This window comes from Neovison vison, chromosome 11 (assembly GCF_020171115.1).
Source record: "Neovison vison isolate M4711 chromosome 11, ASM_NN_V1, whole genome shotgun sequence".
Lineage (NCBI taxonomy): Eukaryota > Metazoa > Chordata > Mammalia > Carnivora > Mustelidae > Neogale > Neogale vison.
In genome coordinates this window covers 11,525,623-11,537,469 of record NC_058101.1, presented here as the reverse complement: position 1 = coordinate 11,537,469, position 11,847 = coordinate 11,525,623, and the positions used below count along the sequence as shown (strand labels likewise).

General features: G+C 35.2%; 1 protein-coding gene across 1 annotated transcript; it reads left to right on the top strand.

The window, feature by feature from the left end:
* Positions 1 to 4,588: 4,588 nt before the first annotated feature.
* Positions 4,589 to 10,053, top strand: MUC7 (mucin 7, secreted). The gene is made up of 2 exons (XM_044225768.1): positions 4,589 to 4,642; positions 9,343 to 10,053. The coding sequence occupies exons 1-2, from the start codon at positions 4,589 to 4,591 to the stop codon at positions 10,051 to 10,053; spliced, it is 765 nt and encodes a 254-aa protein (XP_044081703.1).
* Positions 10,054 to 11,847: the final 1,794 nt, after the last annotated feature.

Here is an 11,847-nt window from a genome sequence, read left to right as displayed (position 1 = left end):
GAATGATTTAGCTTAGGTTTTGCTGAATCCAAACAAGAAAGAAATAATCAAAATGAAATCCTGGAATCAATAAAGTACTGAAAAAAATATCTCCAGGGTCAGTTTTAGAAAACTGAATCCAGAAGTACATACCTGATACAAAAGGTATAGCCAAGATAAAGACAGACTGACAAGCTAATTTAAGTGGGAGAAATGGAAAATACCAAATGAGGTTAACTGGAAAGTTACCTAACCTTCCTGTAACAGACATAGAGAAAGCAGTATTAAGAAGATTTAAATGTCACCATTATCCATTGTTGGTCCACTGGCTCTGTAACGTTAAGTAAAATGAGTGTCCCACAAATTTCCAGAATACTATACCTGCTTCTAATATTTCCAATAATTGTTCTAGAACACTGACAGTTACAAAGTATATGGAATTACTTTGAAAACAAAAAGGAGACATTAAAGATATTAGGAATCATAATATAGATAAAATAGATCATAGTAGGAAATCAGAAACTGAAGAGGATGTAAATAATGCTTTCTTTTTGTCTTGCATATATAGACATAGATTACAGAGTCCCTGCCAAGACTAGACCAAACTGAGACATTGCTCCCTACCACTTTTCCAGGCCAATCTTCCATGGTGTCATTAACAAGTTCACTTGCTTTTTATTTCACATTATTTCTGTAAACTTGGAAGTGGATTCTACAGTCCCTTCCATCCTGTACAACTTCCTCTAAACTCTAAAAGGAAGTCAACTCTCAACTTTAGTAAAAACAGAAAATATATTTCAAACTACAAAAACAAATCCCAAGGTAACACTGATACAATAAAAGCTGCCTTAATCCACTGATTGAAATAACTGAAGTTCTCCATATCCTAATTATGTCTGCAAAGTGTTACAAAGCATAAAATAACCTGAAAAAATCAATAGGGCTGGTTTAAGGGAAGAAAGAAGGTTGGTAAAACCCTTGTACTGTGAATTCTACTTTAATGGACTTTTCTATTAACTAACATATGATCCTGAGACTCTTTTCTTTTTCCTGACTATGAAACATTTTAGTGCAGAGGTAAGAGTGTAATGAGGAGTAGAATTTCTGCTACAGTTTTGCACTCCAGAAGAGCAGAACTCAATGGCCAGTAGGCTGTAAGGTTACCAGTTGTGCCCCATGTCACAATACCCAGTGCTAATTTAAAATATGCCATAATGCTGATTTATAGCCTAGATGTTGGTAATTTCCATAAATTATTTCTAAGAATTATATCATTGATACATATAATTGCTATGGTATGATTATGAGTTCCTAAAATGTCCAGTGGCTCCCATACTGTAAGAACAATCAAAGAATAAATTATACCCATTATTTATTAAAAAAGAAAAGTAAACAGCACTGGATAATTATGCTTTTCCAATATTTAAAGAAAACTAAATTTTCAGGTGTGGATCAAGGCTGGAAATAAACATTTCTGGAAATCCATCAATTTTTCAGGTCACTACAAATCATCATTTAAATGAGTAAGAACTTAAGGTAGTTTGAGAATTGTTCTAATGAAGCTATAGACTCGAAAAACCCTGTTTCACATCAATAAAAATTCTATTCCACAGTCAATCTTGACTGCAACAAGCATACAGTAAATACATTAACACTGGTTACTAGCAAGAAGGAGGGCAAGAAATTGATATTATAATCTATATCCACTACTCAATGCCATGTCAAAAGCTACTACTTCCCACCAATGGCAATTCAACAGCTGAGAGTTTACAATTTTAAAACACTATGTGAGGACATTTAAATTATCTAATGTTTTTCTCATAACAATTTTGTAAGATAGATGTCACTCCTATTTTGTAGATAGGAAAATGAGGTTTAGAAAAATTAGATAATCTGCAAAATAATCTATTTTTATTATGCAGAAAAGCAAGGAATCAATTCAGGAAATTTACTTCTGAACCTGCCCTTACCCTGGGATCAGTTATGGAAAACAAACAAACAAAACTGATTACCTAGAAGTGCAATCATAGCTTCAAAACTGTATTCCAGTTTGATGATTTTATATAGTAGAAGTATCTAATTCTGAAATCTTTATAAAAATGGCTCCTAAAGTTCTTTCTAAAAATATGTACTTAAAAGACAACTGGTCTAATCATTCAAGAGATCATATCATGGGAGAAAAGAGAGGAGAATGTTTTAGAATAAAAGAAATTAGAGATAAAAGAAGTAAATGTAGCATGGTCTTTACCTGAGTACTGGTTAGAACAAAACAACTAAAAATACTTTCGGCAAAATTCAGGAAATTCACATATGGACTGAGTCTTAGGTTATCTGTGAATTACCAAAGTTGTTAGATGTTATCGTTGTTGTGTTATAAGAGAAAGGATTTTTTGGAGTTAACTATTTAAAGAAATATTATAATGAAATATTTAGAGATCAGCTCTCATGGGTTCTGTAATTTACCTGAAAATTATAGTAAATTATAGTAGAACAATCAATTTAGCATCTATAGCAAAAGGTTAAAAACAGAATTCTAAGGAAGAAGTGTATGACTGTACATTTTACTACTGTCCTCACTTTCCTCTATATTTGAAGTTTTCTCAAAATAAAAAGACAAAATTTCAAAACTGCTCACATGAAAGAAGTCAATGTTTATCTTTCAGCTCTGAAACAATTGTTCTTTACCGGTATTTAGCATCTTGCTATTCTCTCTAATCCTCTGACCTTAGCTAAATCATACTTTTTGACAGAGGAAAAGGGGTGCTCCATTACATGAAACTGTCAGAAGGCACTCAGCTTACCTTGAGAAGCCAACAGGAAAATGTGTAAGAGTTGTTCCTGCTGGAAAGACCTGGGCCAAAGCTGTCCAAGTCTTCTTAAGTGTCATCATTCAGTATCGTAATTCTCATCAATCAAGTAAAATTATTCACTGAGCTCTTATTGTTACCATATTGATCAGGAAGAACTGATACACAAAGGACTGCTGTTAACCCCGCAAATTACAACTATCCTCTCTTTGTCTCCGAAATCAAATTCCTTGACAGAAGTGACCTTATCCCGAATCCAATAAATTTCCTATTTCCAAAAAAACTCAACTGAAGAGCTATAAAACCTGAAAATTCTCTTGTGCTTTCTCCTCCTTTGCTTCCAGTTACCATCCTAAAAGGATCAGCTGAAGGCCACCAGTTGGATCGAACATCCTAAGAAGAAAGACTCACACCAGGCCAGGTATATGAATATTTTAGATATATCGGGGACTAACATATCAAGCAGCTTTCAGGTTATATGCATATATTGACTAATGGCACCAGTTGCTGTAATAGTTATTCTCTTCTTGTGAACTGCTAAACTATGTGATAACAGACTCAACTCGCATGTTATCAGAAGAAAATATAATCAGTGGAGAATATTTTTTTAATCTTGAAAAGAAACTAACAGGATATTACGAATCTGTTAATGTAATATTAACATTCCTTTCTCTAACTGGGCCAGATGGTTTTCTTCTTGGTATACTCGTACTATAGTAATTACCACCACTAAGCCTTTATCATGGACCACTGTGCCCAGGACAATCTGTAATATATATTATTCCAGTCAATCTTCAGTACGACCTTAAAATGCAGGTTTGCAACTCACTCAAAGTAATGCAGTAAGTGGCAGAGCTGCGATTTCAACCAAGTATGACTGACTGTGACACCAGTGTGATAAATGGTAGGGCTCTATTGTGAGATGTATCTGATCTGACAGCACGCTACATTGATGTGTGCACACAAATTTACTTGCCATAACAGTACGCATTCTAAATAATGATTTTACCTCTGTTTTCTGAAATCAAACTGATATGTACATATGGTATACAGGATCAAAATAAGAAATATAGAAGGCCATGTCCCTCCTTTACTCTCCCCTCCTATAGCCTAAAGCCAAGAATAGTTATTTTTGGAAGCATTTTAATTGATTAAATCTATACTCTGTATGGACTGTGATGATATAAAAATGAGTATAACATAATTCCACCCTTTAGAATTTAGAAAAAGGGCATAAAATAGCAAAATCTTCAGTGGAAGGTAGTTTGAGAAAGAGTCCCTTTGGTATGGTCCTTGGTCCCCAGTAACAGCCTTGTAACACAGAGATAAGGAACACTTTCCTTGCTTAAAAGAACATCGTGGAACATTTACAAGATCATGAACATTTGCTGCTCAATAAATATCCGATAATTTGTAAAATGGTTTTTCAAACAGGGAAGTTCCTAGAATCAGAATTGAAATAGGAAGGAAAATATTTCTTTCTCCTGTTAAACTTCTTAAGATCCCGCCCTTCCTAGGCAATCTTTACTATCAGTGAAAAATGCCCATACTACAGACTAGTCATAACAGTAATTCTTGACTCTCCTCCATTGTTTTCTTTTAAAGAATGTGTTTTAGTTTGAAGTAATTTTGCCTTACCACTATGGAGTGAAAAATATACACATAATTGTCAGAAACCATTGCCATCTTTTAAACTGTACTTTCTAACAAAGCTAAGTCATTAATCAAAATGCATCCCATCTCTCACAATATAACTAACAGTGAGCAACTTTTCTGCTTTTCCCAAGAATCAACAGAAAAAGATGAAGCCTCTGACACTGCTGGTGTGCATCTGCACACTGAGTGCTTGCTTCTCAGTAAGTATCCACCCAAATAACTGTTATTCTTCCATATCAGTAACATTTAGTATATATACTTGAGACTTGAAAAGTATGTGCAATTCCTATTTCCAAGACACTTAATATATTCTGTTTTCTGTGAAACATAAGAAAACAGCTAATTAAAGCACAAGGAAACGATTCATTCCATTCATGTTAATATTTTCACAGCACTCACTTTACCATGGGTGTGATAAGACAGAGATACAAAAAATGGATCACATAAGGTCTCACTGGCGTAGAACATGGATTTCATTTTCAGTATATCCGGAAGCCTCAGGATGACTAGACCGTCCACGGGGGAAGGACTAGACTTTGGGTCCTGGGGAGAAAACAAATTTCAGGTTACAAAAACTAAGAGAAACCAGGCAAGAAGCTAAGGCAGTGGTCCAGATAAAAGATGCCAGTATTTTGCACTAAATATCAGCAATTAAAACAAAATATTAGGGTGGATTTAAGATGTAGTTTGGTGATTAAATCTACCAAACTTATGTTGCTTAGGTGTACAGTGAAAAAGGGAATGAACTTGAGAGTTCTGTTTTAGACAAGTTAAATGTGAAATGGCTCTTAGACTTCTACAACGAGATGTCAATAGACAAGTGGATATACACTGTCTGAAGTTCAAAAAGAAGTTTAAGAGTGAAGTTTATATTTTAAAGCTACCAAAGCCATGGAACCTTATAGAATCACCTAGAGAAAAAATGTAGGTAGTCTGGATATGGATAGGGAAAATGAAGGAAGCACAAAAGGGAAGAGGAAAGTCCAGTTTCCAAAACCAGGAAAAGATTACAAAAATGGACCCTACCTTTAAAATACTTAGGGTCTGGGACACCTGGGTGGCTCACTTGTTAAGCATCTGCCTTCAGCTCAGGTCATGATCCCAGGGTCCTGGGACTGAGCCCGGCATCGCACTTCCTGCTCAGTGAGGAGTTTGTTCTCCCTCTTCCTCTGCCGCTCTCCCTCCCTCTGCCCCTCTCCCACTCATGTGCTCTCTGTCTCAAATAAATAAATTAAGATTTAAAAAAAAAAAAAAAACTTTCAGGGTCTACTAGGGAGGTAAAATTAAAATCAGCAGTGACTCAAGAGCATACATGATGTAATAAAGAACCATATTTATATCTAAGGCTATATACCTGAATGTACTTGTTCACTTTTATTTTGACAAATTGGAAGAGAGGGTTAAGAAGTGACATGTAGATTTATTAAGTGAGACTGAATAGCCTCAGAATACTATGACTATAAAAAATAGAGAAGACAGGAGAACTGCTAAAGTAGACAGAATTACTCTTGGGTAATCTCCTATTCCCCACTTACCACATAATACCCATACCCCCACCAAAATATCTATCTATCTCTCTCTCTCTCTCTCTCTCTCGGGCTTTGCCCAGACCCTAGCACTGATTTCCATGGTTATAGCAAAAAGTGCACTCTAATGGTGCTCAGAAAATGTCGGCTTATGCTCATCATCTGAACATCCAGATAAATCTTGAACTATAATTTATCTATAGGGCCCCAATAGGGAAAAAGTAGTAACGGTAAATGCCTCACAAAGCTGCTGAAGAGTAATAAGCACCATGTGTATTTATAAACTATAAAACTGAGTACAGATGTAAAAATCATGACTATAAAATTGTTATATATTTATAACATAAATATATAATTTAGGAGACTAAATTGTTGTAAATTTTATAATTGTTATAAATTGTCATAAATATTCTCCTAAAATTGTTATTCTCCTAAAATCTCCTAAAATTCCCCTAAAATTGTTATATATTTTCCTAAAATTTAATCTCCTTGGGATTCAGTTCTTTCATCTTTATAATGAGGATAATAATAGTACTGACCTTCTGGTGTTGCTAAGGAATTAAGAAAATTTACATTTGTAAACCACTTAAAATAGGGCCTGACACAAAGTAAGTGCACAAAAAAGTATAAGGACTTTTTTACAAAGATAATTGACAGATGTGAACAAGCAAATGAGGATATATTAAATATGCTCTTCCTGGCTTACCTGTATTTATTATAACTACTTCCATCCTTCAATCTAAGCTCAAACTCTCAGAGGCATTTCCAACACCACCCTCTCTCAAACTTCCTCAATCCCAATTCTAATCAGAAAGTTCTGTCAGAGCTATCCATGACTACCAATCATAATTATTAGCCAATATATTTTAAGTGAACTAGTCAAACTGGCCATTGAATACATGTTGTCTGCTAAGCTAACATTAAAGCTAGTAAGATTTTAATTAATTTGTCTTCATCAAGAGATCACAGATATATTTTGGTCATCTAAATTAAAAGAGCTGACACTTTTTCACATAACAAACACTTATAAATGTTAAGATTTTATTTGATGAGAAATTTGGCTTTTTTATTATCAATTCTATGAATTTGTTCATTCAGCAAATATCTAAGTGGCTGCCTATTATGAGCCAGACAGAATTTTAGGTATTGGGCATACAGAGATTAACAAAACAAAATCCCCACCCCCATGAAGGTAATCATCTGATTAAGGGAATGAACAGGAGTTAATTATTGAAAATAGTTTGAAAGCAAAGAAGTCATAGAATTAGACTTCGGATCTGCAATCTAATTTAATCTGAATCACTTCAGAAATGAGTACACTGAGATCTAGTAAAATTAGGTGATTTGCCGAAAGTCACTCAGTATTAATGCCAGATACAGGACAGACCCAAAGCTCTCCTGATGGTCTGCGGCAGTGTGTCTCAAACATCCTCCTCGAAGATCTGGGAGTTCTTCACATCATCCTCAAATGCCACACAAAAAAGTAGACACCGAGTTGGCAGAATTCAAGGCCCCTAATCCTGCTGCAATCAAAGCAATTATGTGATTATGTGAATCTTGAGAAAAAATTCGCTTAACAAGGTGACCTACTTATTTTATATTAAAAAAATATTGCCCTATAACAGATGTTTCTGATCAGAGAAGAATCCTGGGTTCAGAGCTGTAGACTCTGGAATTCTATGCCCATTTATAAGACAGCTATGCAAAAATACCGGTTATATGGATCATAAGCCAATATTTTAATACATGAACATTCACAGTTATGAACTGAAATGTCCTGGATAATGTAATTTTTTTTAAAGGATTAATTCTTTCCAAAGTTATTTTTAAGGCTGTGTATATTAGTCTCTGAGGAAGTTATCTTAGCTGGACAACTGCCAGTCTCTCAAGGTTGTCACCTTTGTCTATGCCAAGCCTTAGTGGGGGACTAGAATGATTTATCTATTAGGTGGTCTCAAAAGGGTTTATATGGAAGTTATCAGAAGGTAAAAAATAACCCATACTTGCTTGGAACTCTGAGTATGCCCCTTATCCTTATGTTATATTTCTTTTCTCTAATTTAAATTAATACAACTGATCATTTAAAATTCGGTAGGAGATGAAATGCAGGAAAAGAGAATATAGATAAATTACAGTATGTTTAGAGATAAGATATTGAAACAGTTATGGTACTCTAAGTCAAATAATGTCATTCAGAAGTAAGAATGCTAATGTTGCAGAATATAAGACCCAAATGACATGGTAAATATTTTCAAATTTTGAACATCTCCAGGATCTTCTCTGTGCTGCCAAAATACAAAATTTGGACCAAGAATGAATACCTAAAAAAACCAAATCTCGGTTCTGTTAAGAATGGACCCCCAGAAAAAAAAATCCATTTAGTATCAAGAAGAACTATGAGGCAACCTGTGAGATAGGTAGAGAATACCTGATTAGTAGAAGTTGTCAAGCATAGGCCAGAAAGCCATTCAGGTGTACTGGAAAATAAAGATCAAGTATTTGTTGGGGAAATGGAGTAAATCAGTGCTATTTTCAGATGTGAGTATCTTTGAGAAATCATGAAAGCTATAGGTCTCCTCCAGACAAAATGCATAAACATGCAATATTTTCCTATAATATCATAGGATTAATTGATGTATCAGTTTCTATAATTATAATTTTTATAATGATACAATTAAAAGGTAGTGGCCAGGACGCCCGGCTGGCTCAGTTAGTAAAGCTTGTGACTCAGGAACTTGGGGTTGTGAGTTCAAGCCCCAAGTTGGGTGTAGAGCCTATTTTAAATAAATAAACTAAATATGAATGACCAAAGTTCTTTTTCCAATTTACAAAAGCTAAAAACTAAATTTTCTTCAATGTGGAGGATAAAAAGGTGAAGTGGGGTATTTGTTAAGTTGGTTGTTTAGGATTTTGTTGTTTTCCTTTTTTTGATGATGGCGGATGTGAAAGGTGTGATTCAGAAAAGACTCCTTGATCTCAACTGAATGTCTCTGACAGAAGTTTCATGAGTCTAGAGTGCAGCAAACAGGGTACCCTTTTTGCTCAGTCCTCAGGCAGTAACCTGATCGTTTTCTACAGTGGAAGAAGAGAGAAACTATAAACACAAAGGGCAGATCTCGTTAATCCTCCAAGCTTGAACCCACAGGAATACATCCACTGTAGCTAGCTCAGAAATAAATGCTTAACAAAATGAAACTCTTCAATAGCAATTTGCTCTTGAGATTTGGCAAAATTAGAATAATCAATCAACCCACTGCAATCCAATTTCCATTCCCAAAACTCCACAAATACTGCCCATCCAACATTCCACAATAATCTCCCAGTTGATAAATCAATGAATGTTTTCAGCTCTTGCATTTTCTTTCTTTCCACAGCTCAGTGAAGGTCAAAAAAAGCCACGGAAAATATATCACAGAAAGAATGATGTCCAACAACTTACATTAGAACGCCAATTACTAACGATTCCAAAATTTCCAACTAACTGGAATCTATTAATTAAAAGGCATTTAATTTCTGCTCCATACAAATACCCAAAGCCTTCACATACAAAAAGGAGAAAGCCAAAGCCAAAACGTCCCCTGCCATTTAAGTGTCCAGAGAAAAGTAAAACTGTGGACAGTAACGCCTCAGCGACTACCACCTCAGCGGCTACCACTCAAATCCCATCTTTCAGTCCCACATCTCCAGGTGTGACTCCACTTATTGCTACAACCACATCTGCAGGACAAGGTAACACGAGCTCCCCTGCAGCTACCCCATCACCACAACCTTCCCCAACTTCGCCAGACACCACAGCTGCCCCCCCTACATCTTCCCTACCTACACTAGCACCAGAACCTTCCTCAACTCCACTGGGCACCACAGCTGCCCAAGATACCACACCTAATCCTTCCCCAACCAGTTCTATACCTGAAACTAACCAAACTACAGCTGCACCCACAATCGAAATTACCACTCCGGCCACTACTCAAAATACTACTGTTGAACAAACAACCTCACCTTCCATCCCAAATGCAAATTCTCAATTCTGGCAATATATTTATGAGCTACTAAAGTACATTTCTGGTGTTCCACCAAAGAAATAGTACATGATACATTATGAAGTGTTCTGTTGTCAGATAGGATTTATGAGTGCAGAACTACCACCTTTACTTTTACCACCAATCTCAAAGTGAAATTACAATATTCCTCAAATTTAAAGCACTATCACTAATCTTTGAATCGATTTACCTCACATGACTTATTAACATGAAAAACCACCTCTATCCCACAAAACAGGTGCATAACCGTAATTTAAGATCACTTTGTGGAACCTACAGAGATAGCCCACTGAGGAGAGGGAAGATAATAGCTAAACAGCAAAAATTATATGGATTGAGAACTATTTATTTCTCCCTAAATGTTGCAAACCTTAAGGTCACTACTCTGTACCTGAAGTGAGAACCCACCTGAATTGTCTAATCCCACAAATATAAAGGGATAAAATTAGGTCTCTCAAGTAAACAAAAACATGTAAATCTAGAAAGACCTATCATGGTGTTACTAGAAACAAAAGTCCTTTAAACAATCATCTTAAATCTTGAAATCCAATCCTATTCCACAAATTGTGAACCAAGGAGGAGGAAAGTTGATGTGAAGTGAAGATCTGAAGTGAGCGAACACCAAATCTGACAGCAAAACACAAATCAGGTCTCTGGCACTACATATCTGAGAGCATATAATTGTTTAGGCTTTGTGGTTGATATTTATTGTATTTGTAAGTTAATTTGGATCCAATGTATTTCATTCTAGCCTCTGTAAATCACAAGAAGACTTTTTGTGTATGTTCACATAGCTGTTGTCATATTTTCGTATGAATTCAATTAATATTATCTTACTAATTCAATTAATTCACATTAATTCAATGTATTCAGCAGCAGAATATTTTCTAAAACTTTTAACCATCTATTTAAATGTGTTTTAAAGCAAACCAAACTACTGCCCTGATGTGCAAAATTGTCTCTGAAATTAAACCCTGACTTTAGTCAACAGAAGAATAAAAACTACCTACTTGGTATAGAGAGATAATGTTAATTTGGAATGTAGAGGTATCTTTACTTTGTGTTACTACTACTGAGAACTCTGATGATTTTATTCAGATTTTTTGTCAACTAATAAAGACTTCAAATGGCAATCTATTTTCATTGTGCGTATCTGGAAGACCCTTACCACTGAAGATTCCGAGAAGAGTGAAAATAAACATCTGCATTCTTGTCAACCCTGCCACTAATTAGCCAATGACCTGGGTAGGATACTCAGTATCTCTGAACACTGGGGGTTTTTTTAATCTTTTAAACAAAGTGACTGATTTACTTAGATCAACTTAATCTTTACTTAAGTCTTAACTTAAAAATACATTCCAAGCCAAATGCTGTTTGCCTGATGCTTCCCAGACTGACAATAAAAGACCCTCATTTTTCTCACTTAATTTGTTCCTTCAGTCTCATCTCAGACTAGCTCTACCAGTCTACATCTCAGAACTACCAGAAAGAGAAATTAAGAAAACAATTCAATTTACAATTGCATCAGAAATAATAAAGTACCTAGGAACAAATTTAACAAGGAGGTAAAATAATGATACACTGAAAATTGTAAGACACTGATAAAAGAAACTGAAGGAGGCACAAATAATTGAAAAGATACACCCTGCTCATGGGCTGGGAAAATTTATATTGTTAAGATGTCTATCCTACCCAAAGCAATCTGCAGACTCAATGCAATCTTTGTCAAAATTCCTGTAGCATTTTTCACGGAAATAGAAAAAACAATCCTAAAATCTGTATGGAACCAAAAAAGACTCTGAAGATCCAACCAACCTTGAGAAAGAAAAACAAAGCTAG

Coding starts and splice junctions, on each gene's coding strand:
- MUC7 (XM_044225768.1), top strand. CDS start 4,589: ATGAAGCCTCTGACACTGCTGGTGTGCATCTGCACACTGAGTGCTTGC. Junction 4,643..9,342: donor CACTGAGTGCTTGCTTCTCA/GTAAGTATCCAC, acceptor TTCTTTCCACAG/CTCAGTGAAGGTCAAAAAAA.